At 45.6% G+C, this 24,690-nt stretch overlaps 1 protein-coding gene across 1 annotated transcript in view; it reads left to right on the forward strand.

Annotated features, from left to right (window-relative positions):
* LOC138566189 (SRSF protein kinase 3-like) overlaps window positions 1-24,690 on the forward strand; it is a 244,358-nt gene that overhangs the window by 214,324 nt on the left and 5,344 nt on the right. Inside the window, exons 8-11 of the mRNA XM_069643232.1 lie at window positions 10,064-10,158; window positions 14,192-14,299; window positions 15,617-15,686; window positions 16,538-16,630. Coding sequence (XP_069499333.1) covers window positions 10,064-10,158; window positions 14,192-14,299; window positions 15,617-15,686; window positions 16,538-16,630 — 366 coding nt within the window. The remainder of the gene's footprint in view (window positions 1-10,063; window positions 10,159-14,191; window positions 14,300-15,616; window positions 15,687-16,537; window positions 16,631-24,690) is intronic.

The following is a 24,690-nucleotide window of genomic DNA, read 5'->3' on the forward strand; positions in this document are numbered from 1 at the left end:
GCATTCACCCTCTGATAGTACATGTAGGAATGGTTCTGTTAACAAAGGATCATTTATTTGGGCAAAAGCTAAGTCAGGGATACTTTCTTCCTCTTCATCAATATTGGGTTTCATTATGGGTTCCACTGGGTTTTCTTTATCTGCTTCTCCAAAACCCTGAGTTCCTCTCTCAGTTTGATCACGTTTAATTGTCTTCAGGTTTTGGAAATAGAGCCTTTTTCAACATTCCAGAGCCTTTTCCAATATTCCTTGAGCTATTCTTTCTCCTGCTTTGACTCGATAAGCTTTATTCCCATTATTTTGTATTCATATTTTGATATTTCCCCTGTAATCAGGATCAATTACCCCTGCCAATACGTCTAAGCCATAGCACTAGGCTAGATCTGACTAAGAGGTGAGTCTGGGAGTGAGAGGAATACAAATTACATCCGTGGATATCAATACTCTGTCTCCAGGTTGAATTCATTCCCCTCTACTGCTTTAAATATGAAATCCTATAGAATGTTCAATAGCAATGGTAGGATTGGAGGTGCTTTTACTATGTGTCTCTAATTTAAGGTTTCCCCGCTTTTTTTCAATTGATTCTAATGCCACTGCTGACACCATATGTGAGGAGTCCGAAATGTGAGGCGGTCAACTTGGTAAATGTTTTTTCACAAGTAGCTATTTTTTTAAATTATAAGGGTGAGATAAACGCCTCACTTTCCCTTACCTATCGAGAGTTTCCGTGCCTATAAAACTAAGACTAAAGGAAAAAAAGGTATCTGTCCCTCACATTTGTACATATAACAAAATCATACAGGAATATATATTGCTGTTCAAGTTCAACAATATAGCAATTAAATTCAAATGCAAACTTTGTAACCAAATGTCCTGGTAAGCGGGTCAGATCCTTCCCCAGGTTCAATGCGGGATTTTCTAAATAAAAGTTCCAATTAGCAAAATGTTATTTTCAATGGTTAAATTCCACTTCAAGGATAACCCACAGTTCCTTTCAACAGCCAAGATCTGTTTCACTTAATACTTGGATCATCTATGGGTTAAACAAAGTTCATCACTCTGCAAAATAAGTTTCCACAAGCTTCAGTATTTCAAACAAAAAGTTTAATTTTCCAATGAACACTTCAATAGAACTTCTCTTCTTTAGGAAAAACAACTGCTTCATAATACTTCTTTATAAACGCAACAATGTTTTCGCCAGGATGTCTTTTTACTATAGTTCATCAAACAACTTTAGTGACCTTGCCACTTTCTTTCCACCTTTATAAACACAACAATGTTTTCGCTAGGATGTTTTTTATGAAAGGTCATCAAACAACTTAAGTGGTCTGATCACATTCTTTCCACCATAACCTTTCACCACAATGTAGAACTTTGATATCTACTTCCTGGTTCACTAAACAGCCAGGACTACCACTACGAAGCCCTTTCCTGGTATACTCTCCTGCCATGACAAAATCTCTACCACTACTACAAGTACTCAGTGATGAGGTTAATGAGGTTAACTTCAAACATTAACAAAGTCGTTAACATTCAGCAACCTTGAGAGTCACAACCTCTTCCACAAGGATACAATACTCCTTGATAGTGTTTATTCCACTTATTCATTTGCCATACGTCCAACTGTTTCCATTCTCTCTGTAATGGTTTAGCCAATGTCGGTAGTTATTTGTTTTCACTATTGCCACCTCTTGACTTTGGTAATGTTGGGTGTAGCTTGGTTTTAATATTTCACTCTCTTGGCTTTGACAATGTTGGTTTAACATTACCATCTCTGGGTTCAGGTGATAGAGTTTACAGTTTGGTTTTCTTGCCTTTTCTTGGCTTTGGCAATTATATTTATAAACCTCATTCTCTTGTTTCCTCTTTTCATATGAATAATAGCAAATATGCTTTCTTTCATTAGTTTAGCATTCAAAACAATTGAGTCTGTGTCTCTCACGGAAGCAGCCTGCTTCGCTCCTGGTATTCTCCGATGCTCGCCAGCCACGAGAGGTGAGAGCGGATAATGGGAAGCTTCTTTCATCTGAAAGGCAGCCTGTCACTTCAACGCTTCTCGCTGCGCAACCTCTGCAATTCGAGCTTTACAATTCTATGACCCTCTCGGCACCATAACCTGCTTTGCAAACAGCTGCGATTCCCTGCTCTGGCTGCATGCACAGCTGCTCACTGTTTCTCCAACTACTTCTGCCACATCTCACACAATGATTTCTAATGGCCTGTACCTGAAGGGGCTTTAAATAATCAAAAGTCTGGCCCAGGTGTGGGTCATTAGAAACACTAAACTGCATATTGCAGTTCTGTGCCTCCAAAGCCCTCTTCTTCGTCTTAGTACCCAGGGCATTATGGGACTTGTAGTCCCTAATGTTTGGGCTTCTTTTTAATTTAAAGCATTCCGTTTTTACAGCATTCCGTTTTACAATAGGACATCAAAACTGTGGGGTCATCAGGGAGGTTAATTAGTGCTTTCTCCCAATGTACCTGCCCCATGTGCCCTCACATGTGTTCCTCCCACAGAACACCACCCCCAGGTTCAGGATCAGAAGCGTCTGTCTTTCCCTGGCCACATGTGAAGGGTCCAAGGCCAGGGTCTTTGGGATAATCGCATCAGAGTCATCACAACTGGTGTATATCGTTGCTTCTTGAAGCTAGGTCTATGCACTATTAAATAATAATAATAATAATAATAATAATATATAATGGCTAGTCGGTTCTCTCTTGTTGTCTGCCCATGTCTAGGATACTGTCTAGAGCTAGGTTTCTTTCGGATAGAATGGCTCTGCCAAGCTTCTCTGAAATACTGTGTATTATTTGCTGTCGAACTGCTCTTCTGGGAATTCACACCCCACGGCCATCTGTCTTATCCTTGCATGTAAAAAGTGTTTCTTTTCGTTGGGCCTTTGTCCTGTCAGACTTAACTGAAAACGTTTGTAATCTGGATTCAGCTGGGGTTTGAACGTGCCTTTGAGGACTTGCTTTGCTGCTTGTCATCATTTTGGCCTCGGTTACGTAAAGCACTGAACAAGCGCAGTACTAGCATGCCTAAATTCAACATGAGTAAGGTGTTTTTCTCTTCTGCTGTTGTGATCTTCCTGAACTTTATGTGTAGCTTGAATTGCTGTAGCCATAACTCCCACCAGAGGGCGGCTCCCTTCTGCTATGGGTCGAAAGGCTTCATGAATGTGCCCTTTGACAAGTCTACCCATGTGGATGCTTCAGTGGGGGTTTCGTCCATCATACGTGTCCGCTGCTTATCCATGCGTTCTTGCTCTGGCCGGCCTTATTGGCTGGTCTTCTGACATCGTGGCACCTGTGGCAGTTTGTTATGAACAGCAGTTGCTTTTCTGTGGGTGTTTTGCATGTGGCTGTGCCCCTGCTGGCCCTGTCCGTAAAGCTGTGGTCAGATAGGCCTCGTTTGTGGTCTTGTGTGTATTTCCGTGTGACGCGGACTGGGTGATCCGCCAGCTATTTGTTTTGTAGCTCTTATGATTGCAACTTTATGAATTGTATTTTTTTTTTTTTTTGTCTAGCAGCAGGCAGACACCCACCTCTGTGCACGTGTATGTCCAGAAACCGTCTGCTTGCGCTGGTCACCACAGTTCCAGAACTGTGTTGCTTGTCTGTGTACGTTTTCGCTCGCTGGGTAGGCTGCGGCAAGCTGTGATGTTTCGCGTCCCGCTGATCTCGTGTTGGGGCAGCACTTTCCTGCCACAGTCAGTGTCGACTCGGCACGGTCTAGTTTGAGGCCGACGACATTGTTGTATCAGCCGGGGCAGGCCAGGGGCCCCCGCTGGCATTCACACATGTGCTCGCACACTCATACAATGAGACACGCCAGGGTCGTGTGACTTGCTCGGGTCCCCGGCGCCAACTGCCGGAGGACCGTCTTTATTCTAAACCACGCATGCGCGAGCCTCGATCCCGCTCGCGCTTGCGTACATTAGCGTATTCACTACGCAACATCCCTCCCTTTTCCCCTGAACAATAAACATTACCAAACATTAGAATCAACAGTGCTCTATTCAAATTGCAGCTAACAGTGTGTCACTGGTTACGAGGCAGGGTCCATAATAAAGTCTTGGAACCTCTGCGGCGGCTTGCGCCCCGCCCGGCTCGGGTACCTGCGTGCCTCAGCATTGGCGACCTCTGGTGTCCCAGGAGTCTCTGGCGGTCCATCGCTTCTCTGTGGCAATTCTGTGTCATGATCTGGGTCTTGCATGACGGCTTCCTCCGAGTCCGCAGCTCCTATGCGCTTGAAGAACGAGACATTCCTGGTGACTGTCCCTCGTGCATTGGCGGCGGTGACCATAGACCCCTTGACATGTGTCACTCCCAGCGGTTGTGTTTCATATGGCAGCGACAACTTTCCTTCCGGTCTCCTATTCTGCACCAGCATGGTGTCTCCTACTGCAATATCTTTCTCTGGTAATCGTCGCCGTATTTTCTCTCTCTCGTTCTGAGCAGCTCTCTCCGTTCGCACGTGGTTGTTGTCGATCTCTTCAGGACGTCGACCTTCAACTTCAGATAACAGTCCTCTTGGTACCCGTTTGAAAAGGGCCTCCGCAGGTACGACCCCAGTGGATTGGTACAGGGTCATGCGGTATTCTCGGAGGAAGTCAAACAGGTTGCGCCGGAGGTCTTCTCCCCCATTCAGCGATATGCGGAACACTTTGTTGAGCGTTCGCATGAAGCGTTCTACTTCTCCATTCGCTCTTGGCCAGAGGGGGGTGACTTTACGATGTTTTATCCCCCTTTCCTCACAATAGCGAGCAAATTGCTGTCCTTTGAATGGTGCTCGTTGTCCGAGCATATCTCCAGGGGAAAACCATGTGTGGCGAACATCTTCTCCATGGCTAGGATGGTGTGGTCACTGGCCGTGGATTCAACCAACTCTACCTCCTCTGGTCTGTCACTACCAAAAAGTATATTCCTCGGCCCGTGGATCCGAAGTCATCATGCACTGTCCCCCATGGGCGGTCACTCCTCTCCATGGCCCGAATGGGCGGCCCCCTCTCCGTGGGACTTGCTGCCTGGCAGGGGATGCAAGCTCTCACAAATTCTTCAACCCTGCTTTCCAGATCAGGAAACCAGACCTTGAATCTAAGACGTGCTTTCGTCTTAGCCATCCCCTGGTGTCCTTTGTGGGCGAGCTGCAGGACTTTGTCCACCAGTGTTCTTGGAATCACGATCTGGTGGTCTCTTAGCAGGAGACCGTCTTCTGCTACCGACAGCTCATGGCGCGCCTTCCAGAGTGCTTGCAGGTCTTTTTGCGCCCCCACATTCCTATGGGAGTTGTTCAGGAGGACCTCACGCCACTCCCCATTGGCCACCGCTCCTTTTATCCTCAGGAATGCTTCATCTGTGTTGGATTAGTCTGCGATCACCTGGTGCGCTAGGGCAACAGGCAATGCCGATTCCACCACCAGGTGTATAGCCCTCCATGCAGTCTGCCACCTCCTGTGAGTCTCTGGGTCGTCCAGTACCCGGATGGCGGGATAAGTAGTCCGCCGGGTTGTGTGTCCGTGGGCGGTAGAGCAGCTTGACCCCATATTCCATGAGCGAAAGCATCCATCTTTCTATGCGAGGTGGTGGTTTGGACGAGGTTCCTGACAAAATTGGGATGAGAGGCTTGTGATCTGTCACAACGACAACTGGCTTCCCTAGAATGTAAATCTGGAAGTGTTTGCACCCCCACAATATGGCCAAGGCCTCACGCTCAATCTGTTAATATCGCCTCTCCGTCTCGGTGAGAGCTTTGCTAGCGTAGGCGATGGGTCGCATGTTCCCCTGATGGTCTGCCTGCATGAGGACTGCTCCCAGCCCTAAAGGGCTGGCATCGACCACGATCTCTGACTCGCGGTCCGGGTTGAGATAGGCCATGGTGTCTTGTCCCGATAGGGCATTCTTTATGGCGTGAACGCCCTCTGTTCTTTCTCAGTCCAGGTCCACGCTACGTTGTTTCTGGTAAGTGCCCTCAGGGGTTCTGACAAGGAGGCTATGTCACGAATAAATCGTCCACAATAGTTGACCATCCCCAGGAAGCTTCTTATTTCTGCTGGGGATGCTGGCGGGGCTGCTTCTTGAATATCTTTCACCTTCTCGGGATCCGGGGAGATGCCCCCAGCGTGGAATATGAATCCAAAAAATTCCAGCCTGTCCTTCAAGAACTCGCACTTTTCTTTGTGCAGGGTCAGACTGAGGCTGCGCAGTCTCTCGAGGGTGTTTTCTAGGTGCTTTAGATGTTCAGCCTCCGATCGTGCAAAGACCAGGATATCGTCCGACATATTGATTACCCCTTTGAGTCCTGACAGGGCCCCCCCTGATGGCATTTTGGAAAACCTCTGCTGCGGACGTGACCCCGAAGCTGAGCCTTTTGTACTGGTATAGCCCCTCGTGAGTCGTAAAGGTGGTACTATATCTCGACTCGGGGTGGAGCTCCAACTGGTGGTAGCCGGATCTCAAGTCCAGTTTTGAGAAGACATTTGCTCCCTGAAGTTCACCAACAATGTCATCTAGGGTGGGCGTGAGGTGACGTTCTCTCTTGATTGCTACATTGGGCAGCCTCATGTCCACCCAGATGCGTACTGCGCCCGGCTGTTTGGGCTTTGGGGCCACTACAATTGGGGAGACCCAATGGGTAGGGCCTTCCACCCTTTCAATAATGTCTAGGTCGACCAGTGACCAGTGTGCCCACAGATGGAACGGGATGCAGCGATGTTTGAGTGCTGTCGGTCTCACTGACCCATCAATGTGCAACCGTATGGGGTCGGCCTTTAGCTTCCCTATGCCATTGAAAATCATCTCAAAGCGTTGTAACAGACGTTCCAGATCAGCATGATACACCGCCAAAGTGAAGTGCACAATGTTCAGTGCTTCCGATGCAGCACAACTTAAAAGGGAATGTGGGCTTACGCTGGTGACGAAGAATCTCGCTTTTATTTTGTTCTGTCCATGAGATACTGGAGCGACAAACACTCTTTGGATGGGAAGGGGTGCGTCTCCTCCAAATGCGTATATCCGTGCTGTGGATTCTGTCAATCCTGGCGGGCCTGGGAGTGCATTGCAGTGTTCGGTTGCTAGCACACAGACTGACGCCCCAGTGTCTATGAGGACTGGAGTAAGGACTTCTCCGATGCATACTGTACATGTTGGTTGTCGACTTCCTCCGGGGCCCTTGGCAATGCTTGAAATGAAAAAAATCTCTTCTTCTTCCTCTTCCTCTTCTGCGATGTTGAGGTCTTGCATGCCCTGTTCGACAGCCGATACACCCCTCACTCTCCGAGCGTCGCTTCTGCCAACTCTCTCTGGTCCTCTCGAGGCTGCTACTGGTGCCGTTGCCCTGCACACCCTAGCATAGTGTCCTGGTGTGCCACACCGGCCACAGACTCTCAATTTGGCTGGGCACTAACCCACGTGCGGCAGGTCATACCCGCAGTAGTGGCACGACGGAGCATTGCTTGGTGCTGTGGGGCCGTCTCCTCTCCTTGGTGTCCATCTCGCCCTCCCTGGAGCAGAACGTCCGATCGCAAATGCCTCTTCCTCCTTTCAAGAGTGTGTGGCTGCATCCATCTTCGCCCCCCTGGCCTCAGCCAGTTCATAGGCTCTCCCCGTGTCCAAAATCTGCTGCGGAGTCAGCCCAGGTTCTCTCAGGACTTGTCTCCTCAGTTTCCCCTAACTGCACCCTTGCACAAGCTGGTTACGAACCATTTCTTCTTCGTTCACCCACCTGCAGGAGCTTGCTAGGTGCCTTAGCTGCGCACAAAACTGCTCCAGCGATTCTTCTTCCAGTTGTTTTTCGGGCCACATGACAAACCTGTCAAAGTCTACGTTTGCCATGGGAAGAAAGTGGTCTCGGAGTGCTTGTTTCACTGCGTCATATGTGACTACTGGGATGTTGAGAGAGTCATATATTCTGCGGACCTCCGTCCCTGCCGAGTACACCATGATGGCTATCTTCGCCTCATCATCTGTTTCCCCCGAGGCCCTGAAGAACATTTCTAATTTTTTGACCCATAGGAGCCATTTTGGTCCTAATTTGGATGGAGGGCCCGTGGTATCAAATTCGGGCATAGGAGCCAGAGTACTGTGCATCCTGCGTGGGACTGGGCAACAACACCCTCTTGCTCTTTTTCCTCACCCATGGTGGTGTATGGTACTCACAGGAGGTTATTGTTCTTTGTGGGTGTCGAGGTGGTCTGGTCAGGTGGGTCCACTTGAGACACAATGTCCTCTTCCTGCTCTCCTTCTTTTTTTTTTTTTCTTGTTGCCACAGCCCTGCGGTAGCTAGGGCTGTGGGAGTTCCAAAAATTGGTCCAAAAGCTTGATGGAATGCAGCTGGCGCACGAGCACCCTCACGGGCCGCAACCACTAAAATCTGCGTGTGAAATAAGATGGCCGCCGGCCGTGCGTGTGGGTCCGTGCTGACACAGAGCAACATTCTTACCCTCCGACGCTGCCGGAGCCATCCTCGTCGCCAATGTTGTATCAGCGTGGGCAGGCCAGGGGCCCCTGCTGGCATTCACACGTGCGCTCGCGCACTCATACAATGAGACACGCCGGAGACGTGTTACTTGCTCGGGTCCCCGGCGCCAACTGCCGGAGGACAGTCTTTATTCTAAACCGCCCATGTGCGAGCCTCGATCCCGCTCGCGCATTCGTACATTAGCGTATTCACTACGCAACAGACATCATCGCCAGTGTGAAGTAGAGGCCTGGCCCCGCTCAGCCAGGTCTCTCCACTTGAAATGAGACACATGCACACTAGTAAATATATTCACTGCACTGACCCCGTTTCCCAACTCTCTCCTCCTCCTCCCGCTTCATGACCCTCACGTTATGACGCTTGGCGGTCCTATTCTCTACACCACAATTGAGTATGCCCATGCACACCTTTACATTTAACATAATTCTTCAAATCCATCTCACAGATTTTCACATATGCTGTCCTACAGCTTTTGGAGCTTTTCTGTTGACTTGAATCTGGTCATACAATGGTTTAATAACTAACAGCACAACACAGTTATAAATACTCTGCTAGGTCAAATCTCTGAACACTGTTAAACAATAATGACTGTCTCCCAGTATGTACCTGGTGGTAATGGCCATTAACACGGGTGCCCTGAAATGTACACCCAGGGTAGCCGGTAATTGTTGCTATTAGCACCCTGGGTTTAAGCCCTAAGGATCTGATATCAATGTATTTGTTTGAAACAACAGGTTGTGGCAAGCGTGTGATGCTTTGTTTAAAGTACCTACCCAACATGGCCTCCATGAAAATGAAACGAGACTCAGGGCCTCATTACACGGTATGCGGTAAGGGTTTACCGGTACCGGTAAGGGCACCGGTACCGGTAAACCCTTACCGCCTTACTACGAGGTCCCTTTGCCGGACCCGACCTCAACGGCTGGTTCTACCAGCCGTTAAGGAATGGGCCCGCAAAGGGACCTTGGTGCTAATTACGGTACCGCAATTACCTCCTATGGGGGCAAAAATGGGAATGGGGAAGTGCCTTGGTGAATGGGGAATTACCGGCCCGCTCACCTTGGAGTAGGCCGGTAATTCCGCCATCCAGCAAGGCAGACACAGTAAAATACCAGCGTCAACCATGGCGCTAATAGCGCCACGGTTACCGCATACCGTGAAATGAGGCCCTCAGTGTTGAGCTCCTTTTCCATTTCCATTGCAGTTCAAAGGACATAAGAGTAGTGGCACAGCGGCTCCACAACTCTTAAGGTAAGTGGAGTGCAGGGAGGGAGAGAAGGCATCATCAAGGACGCCTTGGAGGGGGTGGGAAGAAAGCAGGTGGGCGCAAGCAGTGGTAAGCTTGCACTGAACATGGGCTTGAACCATGAGATTCAGTCTGCGATCCAAGCAACCTCATTAGCAGCTGAGCCCACCCATAGTGCTAAGTTCTGCTAAGTCACAGCTGCTGAGACTATTTGTTGAGTTAAAGCTGTTATACTTTTTCAGCTCACTTGTAGTTTTCTATACTATTTCTGCTGACTCAGAGCTTGTCACCCTTTTTGCATACTCATTCTTTAATACTCTTTCTTACATTCCAAGGGGCCGAGCTCAGTTTCCTTACCCACCTGTTTGAATCTGGGAATGCTGCAAAACTAGGAGTCAAAATTGCAGACTTGGGAAGCGCTTGCTGGACGGTAAGTTCATCCCGCACACCCCTTCTTCCACTACTTCCTTTGAACCCCAAAATGGCAACCTATCTGCCTTGCATACTTCTTCCCAGGAAACTTCATCACTTCACTACTATCTTCCTCAATGCATTTCATTACATCCCAGGGTTTTACTCCTCCACCCAATGAAACCACAGCACGTCATCCCTATCCAGCTTCCTCCCACGGAACTGCTGCACCGCACTGTCACGTAAAAGAAACATGTAACTCCTTTTTGGTAAGATGATGTTAGAAATCCTTTGGTCAATCACCACCGTGCTGCAGGAGACGAGCCAATAGGACAGAGTTCCCTCTGGAATTCCAGTTGTGTTGTCACACTACCCACATCTCAACATTCTTTTATCTATGTTTCCGATCGCATGTGGGTTAATGCAAGAATATGCTGGAAAATTCAGTGACATTTGAATTAAATCATTATGCTTCATTATACCTTGAACATTAAATGGTGTGTGTGGTATCTTGCTTGAATGTGCTTGCTTGATTGACAGTGTGCATGATGTCACATCTGGGATTATGAGTGCAACCCTGGTCGCTTGTCAAGTGAGAGTGATCTGTCAGTGTCAATTGTCCCTGTTTGCTTGTCATGGATGGGTGCTCCCTCAACTTACTTACTCTTGCTGATGTGATGTGCCTGAAGATGGCACCTAGTTGAATCAAAGAAGTAACTTGTACCCGATTGCCTGCAGCCTCATTCTTGATTCCAGAGGAGTAAGAGTGTGCTTCAATAGTCGACAGATGAGCTTCCAGCTGTGGTTCAGTGTATTCGGTTAATGTATATCCAGTTGCTTTGAAGCTAGTAAGAACACGTGGCAAAGGGAGTCATTAAGCAGATGAGGTCTTTAAATTTGCTCAAGTGAAATCGAAATGCATTTCTAATTTATTAGCACATTACATTTAGGCTTTCCTGTTTTCAATGAAAATCGATAAACACCGGAAAAACACCAGCCCCCAACCCCCAGATGAAAAAAATGTCTCCTAGGTTTAAACTGAAAAGCACTGTTTCCCCTATCCCAGTGTTGCCTTAGTGTGAGATGGGATGGCAGGAAGTTTGGGAGTCAAAGGGTGGTTGGGGAGGGGGCTTGGCAGACAATAGGAAAAGGGCCCTACTCCCCCATGTATGCCTGTTTGCTTTCTCCCATTGCTTCCCCTCCTGTGCTCTGACCTTATTAAAAAAAACACTGCACTGTTAAATTGTTTTATTTGTTTAAAAAAAACATTTGTATTTCTCTGTTGAGGAATTGTAGATTCATTTTTGTGATTGCTTATTCACGTCTCAAAATTGGCTAAAATTCCTCAAAACAGTCTTGTCCACTGCCAAATATTTGTATTTACCAAAAATGATTTAACATGGATTTTAACATGGATTTTTCAGTGTCTCTTTTTGTGGCCACAGATCCTCTGTGTATGTGTATCTGTCTGGAGGAGAGCTGAAAAGTGTCAGTTGCCTGCTGGCTTTAAAAGGAAAGCCGTGTGAGGCTTCCATGTACGAGGCTTGCTTGAGGCCATGGTGTTACAGTCACCTCCCAACCACCTTTGGCTCTCTAGAGCCACCATTCCCAGCGGCCCATCAGAAGCTGCAGGCCCCTTAATTGCTGCTTAGTACTTTCTTTCTTTAAAGAGAGTTTTTAAATTAGGAGTGATTTATAAATTATGGTTTAAGGGACCATTGTTTTGGACAAGACAGTTGTTACCTTTCCTTGTGAAGAAATACAAATGGCATTTCATTCCGAAAGCACACAGAAAGCACAAGTTAGTTGCCTAAATCTACGCCGTCCTCCAGGCCAATATCTCACAGAACAGCTTTAAACTAACTACATTATTTTCAGATGTTCATATTTAACACCAAAAAGTGTTTATTTTTAGTAGAATGAAATATGTACATCACATCATAGATGAACCCTGCATTTATCAAACAGGTCACCCTTTCACATATTACATTTTGTTGTAAGCCTTTCAAAACCCAAAGGCAATTTGTTTGCCTTTTGTCCAAATTGAATTCTGGTATTTGTATTCTGCAAGTCAAGATGGAACGAATAACGCCACAATTATACACTTTTCCCCTAACATAGTTCTGTAAAGATTTATATATTTGTGCATGTACCTTACAATAGTATGTGTACTTTTCAAGTTATCTTTATAAAGCAGAGTATTGTCGAAAGCCAGACATGGGGTGAGGAGGGTAAATGAAGAGAGGGCAAGTGAGTCATGAATATTTGCCCAGGATGTGGCAAGAGAGGATGCAATCCTGGCGGCTGGTGGTGCAGTTATATTTTCCTGATTGTGGCTGCTTTTCAGGGCCCAAGTAGAGGATACATGTGGGTGGACAGCGTTTTTTTTTTTTTCAGAGGGCGGACGCCACCCCTTGGTTTTTTGGAGTTTGGCAAGCTTGCTCAAGTATTTGGCTACCAGGATTTTACCCAGGTTGTCATGCTCCCAATGCAGACACTTACACACAAGAAAACAAGCACTTGTCTCGTGTTCGGATTTAGTTTTCCAGGGAATATTTTACTACAGATTACTGGCTTTAAAAGGTGAGCACCTTTTATACTTTGCCAGGATATTTATTGGAAAATTTCCTCTCTCAGGTTATTTTTCTGGTGTTCATTACTTTTTTAAAAAGTTCAATGCTCTTTTGTCTTGCACACTTACGTCTAAGGGGAAGGTCAATAGAACTACATTTGTATAGTTCACGTTAAGATATGTTCACTTACTGTGCATATATTCATGGGTGTCAGCTTTTGATTTTCGCTGTGGGGACAAAGGTTCTCACACAGAGTGAAGCGTGAGAGCCGTGCTCATCCCCAGTCAGAACAACATATTTTACAGCATATGTTACAGCAGGAATAGGAAAAAAGCCATATTTTTTGAGGTTGCTAAGCTTGCTCAAGTATTTGACTACCAGGAATAGAAAAAAACGCCATATTATTTACAGGAAGGTATTAACATATAGCATGTCAGCAACAATCACTTTCCTGCTAAATTGCCTGTGCAACATTCTGCTATAGGATCCCCTGATATTCCCGCACCTGGCAAACAGTTTTGGATTGCTCCTCCCCTCCAATCAAGCCTCAGGGGGTACATTAATGAGGCTCCCTTCTCATTTTGTAGTGTGAATCACTTGATACACAGTTATTATCTGCTTGGAGATTATTTCTTTTGACAGTCAAAATAATCTTTATCTCCACCAAAGTGAGAGCTCCCCGGCAAATCCTTTGATCACACTCTGCCGTATCTGCAAACATTAGAAGTCTCCTCTATGCGTAAAGGTTGTTTTCACAAATCAAAGTCTTCATGGGAAGAAAAGAAAGGGCAAGGATGGCAAAGAGTCCCTGAAAAAGTATTGCATAATTTAGTACAATAATCTTGATTAGTAGAAATTTTAGATATTACTGGATGAACCCATTCATCTTTATTCTCCAGAAAGTGTTCATAGCATCTTGCTCTTAGAGATATTAACCTACTTATGCATGCAATAAAACAATAAAAAGGATATGTGTGTGTGTTTACACTGGAAAAAACAGTTTTCCGTTATTTCTGAAAGGGGCAAACAGGAACACACAGATTCTGAATTATTTTGAAAACTACTGGAAAAACACACCTGGAAGTAAACAAATAAAAAATAAACCCTATTTATATTCTACCATGCAGTAGCCGATATAGATTTTTTTTTGTTGACTTTCTCGTTTTCCTGCATTACATAGCACCAAACAAAATGGTTAGAGGCCTAATCCCGCTAACTGAAAAGGTCTGTGCTTTTATGACAGCCTTGCACACATTACATGACACTCAAATTCTATTTTTGTTTAACATCACTCCAACCTGTCTCATTCCTTTGTCCATGAAACCTCAGCATCTCATTCCTTCTACTTTTCTTTCCACTGTCAATCTCTGTGCCGGATAACTCAACGGTCACTACTGTGGCATGTTGATAATCCACTATTGACACTTTTGTAGATGCAAGGTATTGTGTTGGTGACTTCAATCGTTTATTTCCTTTCAGTACAAGCCCTTCTCAGAGGAGATCCAGACGCAGCAGTACCGGGCTCTGGAGGTGCTCCTCGGATCGGGATACAGTACCCCAGCCGATATCTGGAGCACAGCGTGCATGGTGAGGACCAACAGTGGTAGAAACCACGCTATGACAACTTGTGAAAAGGACACAAAGATCATCTGTGTTCTCTAAGCCACAGACTCATGAGGATTAATGGCATTGCCCCAATAGACATTGTGACTAAAGCAGAGGCACAGCGCAATTGACAAGTCTGAACAATTACACACCCGCATTGTTTCACTCAGAAGATTAAGTTCGCAATTCACGTGTTACAGTGCTCAGGAAACGCTCTAGAACAGACATTCCAGTAGTTCACATATTCCAGCAGTCCGAATGTTCTTTGGATCAAAGACCTCATTGTTGAGGTAGTCACTGAGAGAACAGATTCCAAAAACCTGAGGTCTTTTCCAGGAGAGAGATGCCATTCGTCAGACATGCAATCCACACGCTCCGTAACCTAGAGTGTTGTTTGAAGCACAAATATTCAATTTCCTAAACAGTCCAGAGTGTAATTCTCAAATTCTAATAACCAGAGACTGTCTCCCAGCACAGCGACACAAACTTTTCTGAGACCGTGGAAATCAGAGAGCATCTAGCAAATACACTCCATTCCTGATGGACATACAGAGATCACATAAGAGCCAGGCATATGTGGGCGAAAACCTAACAAAAAATCTTTCTTCAATAAAACAAATCGATTTTAATCTAAGTGGATTTGGTCCACTTTAAAAAACATCAAATGCTATCTTTAAAAAAATGTATCTGGTAATTTTTTTTTCAAATTAATTATTTCTTTTAACAAAACAATTACTTTTTAAGAACTGTTTTTTTTTAGCAAATTGATTATTTTAAAATAAAGCTTCATGTGCTGGTGATTCACTATTCACCTGTGCAATTAATTTTAGACTAAAAACCTTCCTATTTGCTTTTGGGCAAATAACATTACCCCAAACATAATCCACACATTGAAGAACCCAGACAGTGTTCTCTAGCTAGCACAACATGTTCCTGTGCTAGGCATGCACAGAATTCACAGATTCCAGAAAACAGAGTGTGTTCTCTATCTAGCCCAACACATTCCTGAGACAGGTACGCACAGAGTGCAGAGATTCCAGAAAGAAGAGGGTTTTCTCTAACACAGGCCAGCTTTCAGAGAGAATCATGGATGTGATTACAGGATCCTCTGAAATATACATAAGTGGTAATTGTGTGTTGGTCGCCTAGGGCTAATAAGAAGTAACTGTTGTTGGTAGTATACTTGTTCAGCGTCTAGTGCGGTTCCTCGTGGGGAAGGAGCATGGGTTTATTTTGGGAACATGGAATGAATCTGAGGGAATCCTTTGCTCAAAGTGTAATAAGATATTATTTCTCTAGGCGTTTGAAATGGCCACTGCGTCCTACCTGTTCGAACCTCAGGCCGGCAAATATTTCTCCAGAAATGATGGTATGAATCTCTTCATATGTGAATATTTTCTCATCACACACTATGAAACCTCTCCATAGTTTTCAACACATCCTTTCTCTCAATACCTTCCTTTCTCGCGTTATTCCTTACTTCTGTTTCCCATGCTGTCACTCACTTTCTTCATTCATTCGTTCTTTCTACAAATTGCTTCCTTATTTATCACTTGCTTTCTCCTCTCCTTTCTCCCATTCATTCCTTTGTTCTGTTTCCCATGTTGTCATATTCTTTCCCCTAGCCTTCATTCTCCCAATTCCTTCCTTAGTTCTGTTTCCCCTGCTGTCATTTTGTTACTTCTCCTAATCCCTTAACAATATCACCTTGATCATATATGTAAAGATATCACTTGCTTTCTCCTCTTTGTTACTTCTCCTAATCCCTTCCTTAGTCTTGTATGTAAAGATATCACTTGCTTTCTCCACCTTTGTTACTTCTCCTAAACCCTTCCTTAGTCTTGTATGTAAAGATATCACTTGCTTTCTCCTCTCCTTTATTTCTTCTCCTACACCCTTCCTTAATCTTGTATGTAAGGATATCACTTGCTTTCTCCTCTCCTTTGTTACTTCTCCTAAACCTTTCTTAGTCTTGTATTTAAAGATATCAGTTGCCTTCTCCTCCCCTTTGTTACTTCTCCTAATCCCTTTATCCCACCGTTTTTTTCCCAATTCCGTCCCTTGTTCTATTTGTCATATCTTTTCCCCTAATCTTCCTTCTCCCAATTCCTTCCTTAGTCCTGAATATAATGCCACTTAGTTTCTCCTTCCCTTCTTTCTCTCAATTCCCTCCTTCATTCTGTTTCTCACGCTGTCATTTACCATCCCTTATCCTTGCAGATCACATTGCCTGTATAGTGGAACTCCTCGGACAAATCCCGCCCAGAATTGCCTTATCTGGAACAAATTCACAGGCGTTTTTTAATAGGCAAGGTAAGATCTGTCCCTTTCATTCACTCTATAAACTTGCCAAATAATACATTATGTAATAAATGTTTATTTAGTGTTTGGAGTGGATAGTGTGGTGGCGTGCAAGTTGAACTTTCATTGTGTCTGAGATCCTGTGGTGACATATGTGTACGCACTTGGAGTTTTTCATTGCACCCAATAGTGCAGACCATTTAGATACATGGAGGGCCCTGGACATATGGGGCCAGTCCTGGTGACATATGAAATATAGAACCTACATTACAAGACACATTACAGCATCTAGGAGAACATTGTATTTATTGAATGTAATTGTATAGACTCATGACCACCTCATATCAGCTCCAGAGTAGGAGAGATGGACACCGTTAGTAAGAGGTTATTTATTTATTTATTGCATTCATGTAACGCTCAGACCGTTAGGTATCACAGCGTTTGTTCAAGGGAGGGAAATAGTCAGGAAATATAGAGTATTTAGTGCCTCAAGGATGGTGACATGGGAGAGTGCACAGCTGTCAAATGTTATAGTCATGGCTCATGCTCTGGCCGGCAGGTGAGTTAGTCATATTTGTCAAAGACCAAGATGTTGACAAGCATTCTGAATATAGTTAAATAAGGTTCATTTGCGCATGCGAAGGAGGAGGGAGTTCCACATTGTGGGTGTGGTAACAGAGAAGCTGGCTCTGCCTGCTCATTTGCATTGAATCTTGGAATATGCAAAGTGACAGCAGAGGAGGATCGTAGTGCACACACCACAGGTTTGGTGTAGATGCATGGGATGAGTTAGCAAGGTGCCTCTTTGTGGACACAACAGTGTGCAGTGGTTAGGATTTAGAACTCAATGCAAGCTTTTATAGGGAGCCGGTGGACGCTGCGTCTCATAGTGGAGATGTGGTCAGAGCGTTTAGCCCCAGGGTTTCTCTCAAGATTCTTTTTTGTAGGTGCTCGAGCTTGTCAAGGTTCTTGTTGGAGGTGCCCAGTATTAGGGCGTTGCAGTAGGCCAGTTTGCTCTCGCATGCATTAGGCAATTGTCTGAGGAGAGCAATTGTCTGCTTAATGTGATGAGTTTGACTGTGTAGGCCGTGGTTCATGCCAGGGCGTTGACGTGTTTGGACATGGTGAGTCCTGCATCGAGGTGAACACCTAGTGTCTTAACGTGCTTCGAGACATTGATAGTGGTGCCGTCAATTGTGAAGGAGGAGTAGTCCGCATCTAGGTTTTTGAGGTGGGAGGGAGACCCCACAATGAACAGCTCAGTTTTGTTGTCATTGAGGCAGAGGTTGTGGGAGACATCCAGACTTGGATAATGCAGAGGAAGTAACTGATGTTACCAAAATTAGCTATGCGATTGCCTGTGATGGGCATAAGGATTTGGGTGTCATCAGCGAAGTTGGTGTAAGGTATACCAAGGTGGTTGAGGTGGTCAAACAAGGATTTTGTGTTAAGGTTAGACAGAGTGGGTGAGAGACAGGAGCGTTGGATACTCCAAGTGGGAACGGGCTGGGGTCAGCAGCAACGTCTCCGAAAAGCGCTCCCGACATGCGGTTTCTTAGAAATGATTTTATCCACTGAGCATCATCATTGGAGAAATGGAACTCGGTGAACAGTTGTTGGCATAGGATGTCGTGGTCAACTAGGTCAAACGCTGCTGACAGGTCAAGGAGTAAGATGGCTAGTTGACCTGAGTCTTTGATGCTTTCAAGTTGAGTTTTTCGGTCGAGGAGGGAGGGCTGTTTCTGTGCTATGCTTAGGTCGGAATTGTGATTGGCGGGACTCTAGTAAAAGATGCTGTTTGAGGATTGCTTATACCTGTGAATAGGCTACTCGGTCTTGAATTCTCAGAAGGAAGGGAACGGTGGTGATGGGGCGGTAGTTGGTGAGGGTGGTAGGGTCCAGGCTTTGGTTCATAAGGAGCGGTGTGACCCAGACTGCTTTAAGGCAGGTGAGGACCTTAGTTAGCAGAGAATGAAGCGTTGATAAAGTCAGCGATGGTGGGGGCCAGGGTAGTGCCACAGACTTTAACAATGTGGGCCTATGACTCTGCTACAGTTACACGGTTTGAGTGATTTGATGGATTTGTTCACTTCGGTTGCAGGGACTGGGGAGAAGTAGAAGGGGGTGTTTTGGGAGGTTGCTGAATGGGTGGTGTGCGGGGAGTGTGGGCGGTTTTGAGGGTGAATTGGCACTTTTTGGTGGAGATTTTGACTCTTAGGTTGTCGATTTCATCTGCGAGGGCATTTTGGATAACTGTGCACCAGGTTTTGTCTTTGCAGAAGAAGGTGGGGGTAGGGATGCTGTTTTCTAGTTCTTTGCGAGTGGTGAATATTTCTTTGGGTTTGGAATTGGCTTCAGCGATCCTGGTGTTGTAGGAGTTGGATTTGGTCTTATGTAGTGTATTGTAATATGTAATGGCTGTGGCATTGAAGGCTTTGAGGTTGGAGAGTGACAGGCGTTTGCACCAGGTGCGTTCGGCTGCCCTTTTTTGTCTGCAAAGGGAAATGAGTTTGCCTGAGAACCAACTGTAGCCTTGTCTGCGTGGTTTGACAATTCTGGTTTTGAGTGGTGCGTGTTGGTCTAAGCTGTTCTGGAGGGCATAGTTATAGAGGGCTATGAGTCCCTGGGGGCTATTATCATGATGTGATGTAGCGTCTCTGCGATACTGGTGGTGCGCTGCGACCCTTTCGTAGCAGCAGCGCTGGACTCCGCTTCCTGGAACTGGATCACCGTCTCTATGCGATCCAGTTCTAGGAAGCGGAGGCCACTATTGCTATGAAAGGCTCAGCAGCGCAACTCCAGTATCGCAGAGACACTATTGAAAACGTTCCCGATTTAACCTTGATGGACTGTGGAGCCGGGACACATATTATCTACATCATCTGTCCCAAATAGACAGCTCCATCTTCCGCGATAGGAACACTTTGTATGGTCCTGTCCACAATGCAAACAGCGAATGAAGTGGAACAAATCTCTTGAAACCGGTTTGTGGGCAAGGTGACACTGCAGTGGTCATAAGCGGTGGCCTAAGAAGGGAGCAAGATCCCCAGCATTTTCAATAATTTGTCCTGACGAAGATGACCTAAGGACCAAAAAAGAACCCTAATAGGGAACTCCCGTCCCCTGCACTCTATTAATCGCTTAAACAAGCTGAATGAAGGTATATTCCCAAGAGGGGAATGGGAGTACATAGAGTAAATCAATTGAAAATTAAATGTAACAACATAGTAATTCAAAATAAGATACAATTGAGCAACAAAGTAGTTCACAGTATCCGTTTAACGTCAAAGTCTATTAATCAGTTCAAAAGAGAGTTGGTTGTCCAATCAGGATTTATTTTTAAAGAGCAAATGCCCAACGCGTTTCGAGAAAAAATGTTCTCTTCATCAGGGGCTGTTGTTGTTCGTTGTGTCAATCACAGTAACTCTAGAGAAATATATACAAAATAATAATAATTTCAGTTGACCTAAGGTACAACCATCAATGAAACCGGTCAACCTTATAGGGCATGAGTTGGACTCATGCCATTGACGACCTGTCAACTGAAGAAATTGTTACAGACGTCAGAAGTTATGCTTGACTAGATAGCAATATTAGGTCTAGCCTTTGGTTTTTAGGCTCCCGGATGAAGGAGCTGGATCGTTTTTAGCACCAGAACAAGCCAGATGAATTAACAAGAAGCTTATATTTCACTGGTGATTAAAGTAGTATACATTCCAGTTAATATTAAGTCTCAAGAAACTCAAGATTTAGACATTATCTACTGTAGAATGTGTACAAATTTGGTATTTGTGACCTGCATCTGGTTTTTTAAAAGTCTTTTGGTGAGGGAAAGTCTCTTCATTCTATCCCTTTTAGATAGGCGGTGCTACACCCGACGCCTAGGGCGAGCTTGTTTGGGATAGGGACAGGGTGTTCTTCCAGCATGGACAGTCTGTTTGTGTGTGTTTATGTACAGAAGTAAGAAGTTGGTGATATCTATACACTACTTTTCCTCTAATTTACTCCAGAGACCGTTATACAGTGTTATCAAGTTGCATTTTAACGGCAGGAATGTAGTTTAGACCAAGAGGTCAACTAGTTATACCCTAGGTGTTATTGCATAAGCATACCCACACACATTGACTGTGGGAACAGTGTGATAGTGAGGGAGCAGTGTGGCTTGACGCCGTGTGTGCCCTTCCTCTAGTCTGTGGGTGTCACCTGACACTGGGTGAGTTCATGGCGGAGAGTTGACGGCGAGCTAGTGTGAGAGCGAGCCAGCTGGGGTCAGTCAAGGCAAAAGGCGAAAGGAAGCGCTACAATACACACCGTTACTTTGAATCCTGAAGATGTGGTGCTACGGCCAGTGTACATCCGGTAAGGCCGGCGCCACGAGTGAGGCGTGTAGCTCCGGGAGAACCGGACTGACTTAGTGCCTTTACCCTGATTCGTCTTACGTTACTGGTGTAGTAGACTCAAACTAGCCCAGTGCCCTCTAGTGGCACACTGCCCCAGTGCTCCTTGTGTCTGTGCCATTAGTGGTTTGTGCTGGATAACTTGAACACGGTGCTGGGTGCAAGGTTCTACAGTTTGAGGTGTACAGCATTGTTGGATATCTGGTGCCATTAAAGCTTTTTTGGAAATGACTAAGCCCAAAGCACCACAAAGATCGGGACTCCGCAGTGGTTCAGTAAAGGTGGGCAAATGTCCACGGAGCCCTAGAAACCACGCAAATGGCTTTAAGGATGCACCAACAACTAAGAAGGACATCTGACACACATTCATAGTTACATTTGCAAATGAGACAGCAGGCTACACAATCGAGGGAATACATGCATTATACAAACAAAGCGATTGCCTGATGATTTTGTATGGGTTAGAATCCTTGGCCATGAGAGATGTAGGATGGCTAGATAAATTAGAGGGCTATTTCTGCAGAAAAGTATTGAAATTCCCTCCTTCCACTCCTGTTGAATACTTTAGACTTGAACTGGGGCTGGTATCCCTAAAGGGCCTGTTATGGGAACGCCAGAGTGTTCTGCACCTTAAAGCTAATTCAAAACCTAAATGCCAATTGTTGGCAGTAGGGGGGGGTGACTTGGGGCCAACCGTAGAAAATAGCGGTGGGTATTTTAAATTGTTAATTGAAAAATGATATTGTAACATAAATTGGCACACAGTTTGGTATCCTGAAAGCCCTATTCATTAGAAAAGTGAGACTTTGGGATTGGACCAATAATTATACCTGACTATCATTGTTAAAGACCTACCAACACGTCTCAAAGGTCAGGCATACATTCCTAAAGATACAAAGCTATTTGAAATAGAGCACTAGCCGGCAGTGTGGAATTTAAGACTCAGACTGCGTACTAACCAGCTCCTGTTGTTTGTTTTCATGGGGACAGATTCCAATATTCCCTTAGCCCAAAGGATATGTCGTGCCTGTACAGTACCAGGGAAAATAGAGACTCCCAGGTATATATTCACGGAATGCAAAGCATTGGGGTCGCACACATGACTGTACTGGGAAAATATGTGCACCACTATGAATCTATGAAGAGCGATGCATTTTGGGATAACTGCCTGAACAGTGACTCCGGACAGGTCATATAGCTCTGTACTGAGCATGGCGTCAATTTGTCAAACTCTTTGCTAAATCACAAAGAATAAATCTAGATGATAGCAGGTTAATGTTAATGTTAAAGGTCATTTGTACCGCTCACTATCACCACCGGAGTGGTCCCCTGGTGCTCTGGCTGCTCTGAAAAAGGACGGGAGGGGGGGTTAGTGGGAGGAAGCTGGAAAAGTGCAAGAGAGCAGTGATGTGCTGTTGGCGGCCTCAGCCCAGTGGGTCCGTTGGCTGGGCCTGGAGTGTTTGCAGCCGGGAGTCGTTGTGTACTGTTGTGCGAGTCTATGGGCCTCATTACGACCGAGGCGGTAACCATGGCGCTATTAGCGCCATGGTTGCCGCCGGAACATTACAGATTCCGACATGGTGAATGGAGCAATTACCGCCCCATTCCAAGGTTGGCGGGGGTGGTAATTCCCCATTCACCATGGCCCTTCCCCATTCCCATTTTTGCCCCCATAGGGCTCAATGGGAATGGGGAAGGCGGTAATAACGGTACCGCAAATTGCGGTACCGTTATTACCTCCAAAGTCCCTTTGCAGGTCCTGTCCTTAACGCCTGGTAAAACCAGGGACCTTCGGAATAGGGTGGTAAGGGATTACCGGCACCAGTGCCCTTACCGGTACCAGTAATCCCTTACCGCCTGGGTGGTAATGAGGCCCTATGTGTGTTTTGTTTTGTTGTTGCAATGTAGTGAGGTTTGTGCGGTTTGTTGTGCTGTAGGTTTGTGGTTGTGTTTGGTTTGGAGTTTGAGAGGTGTATGCAGAGGTGGGGAAATTGTTAGTGCAATTGGTTAGCAGTTTGCATATCTATCCTGAATTGAGGCGCTGGGCTTCTGTAATCTCCCTAGATGGAGTTTGGGAGCATCCCTGCGCCTCTTTCCTGATCTGGGTCCATCTGGCCTTCAAGGTCCCTTTCACATCTGGTCCCCTCCTCCCCCAGCCTCCCTCACAGCCTTACCTGTCTTCCCTTCCCACTCATACGGCCAGTGCACCTGCCGATGTCTACAGCTCAGATAATGTGGTGATTGCTAATATCCCGCCAATTCTACAACACTGTGGTACCTGGTGGCAACTAAGGGGCGAGTGCGGGTGTAGGGTGGGATTAGAGTGGGGTTGTTGACTCCCTCTCCCTGGGTGTCGCCTGTGTTCCACTCTACCCGGTGTCACTCATCTAGGTGGCATGGGTGCTTCCTAGTGGATTCTGGGAGTTGTCAGTATCCACTCCAGTTTAGTCATCCCTTTTTCTTTTCCGTTTCGGTTTTCAGTTTGAGTCTGTGGTGTTGAAGAGCCAGATGTTTAGTGATTTCCTAAATTTTAGGTGATCTTTGGTGTTTCTTATTTCTTTTGGGATGTTGTTCTAGGTTTTTGCAGCTAAGTGGTAAAAGGAGCTGCCTCCAAGTTTTTTCTTGAGGTATGGTTTTGGTTCCAAGCGGATTTCGTTGCTGGACCGGAGGAGTCTTGTTGGCTTGTAGATTGTTATTTTCTTTTGTAGAAATTCTGCTCGTTGTCCACTGATTGCCCTGTGCGTTATGCACATTGTTTTGAAGGTGATGCAATGTTTACTGGGAGCCAGTGTAGTGTCTTTAGGGCTGGAGTGATGTGTTCTCTTCTTGATAGTTTGAGGAGTAGCCTAGCTGCTGTATTTTGGATCCGTTGTAGTTTTCAAGATAGAGACTGTTTGCATAGTCGATTTTTGACATGATGAGGGCGACGATAGTGAGTGTTTTGTGCATGAAGGAGAGGAAAGGTAGGATTCTTCTTGCCGTGTGGAGGAGGAAAAAGCATTGCATGACTGTTGCATTTGTTTGTGGTTCTAAGGTTAGGGTGTTGTCCATCAGGACTCCCAGATTTTTTACTACCTTAGATGGTGATGGTGCGGTTACTATTTCCGTTGGCCACGGGATGGCGGTTTCATTCTCTTGCTCTTTGGATATGATCATGATTTCTGTCTTTCCTGGTTGATTTTCAGGTTGTTGGTAGTCATCCAGTTGAAGACTTCTTTTAGACACTCGATTAGGGTTGAATGATCGGCTTGGGTGTCTTTGATTTTGTAGATGATTTGAGTATCATCTGCGTAGTCGTAGCATGTGATGTTGTACTTTTTGAAGATTCTGATAAACGGAGTCTGGTATATTTTGAAGTACAGTGGTGATAGTGAGGATCCTTGTGGCACTCCACAGTCGTTAACTCTTGGAGTGGGTTTGAAGGGTTTAATCCATATGGTTTCTTTTCTGTCTGCTAGGAATGATTTAGTCCAGAGTAGTACTGTGTCTGTTATGCCTATGTCTTCGAGTCTTTTGGTTAGGGTGTCATGATTAACTGTGTCGAAGGCTGCGGAGAGGTCGAGTAGAATAAGGGCTGAGGTTGTGTTTGAGTCTGGGTTCGTTTTTAGGTCGTCCCAGATGTATAGTAGTGCTGTTTCCGTTCCTCTTGTGGGTCTGAAACCGACTTGAGCTTGG

This window comes from Ambystoma mexicanum, chromosome 2p (assembly GCF_040938575.1).
Source record: "Ambystoma mexicanum isolate Mex_15411 chromosome 2p, UKY_AmexF1_1, whole genome shotgun sequence".
NCBI classification, from domain to species: domain Eukaryota; kingdom Metazoa; phylum Chordata; class Amphibia; order Caudata; family Ambystomatidae; genus Ambystoma; species Ambystoma mexicanum.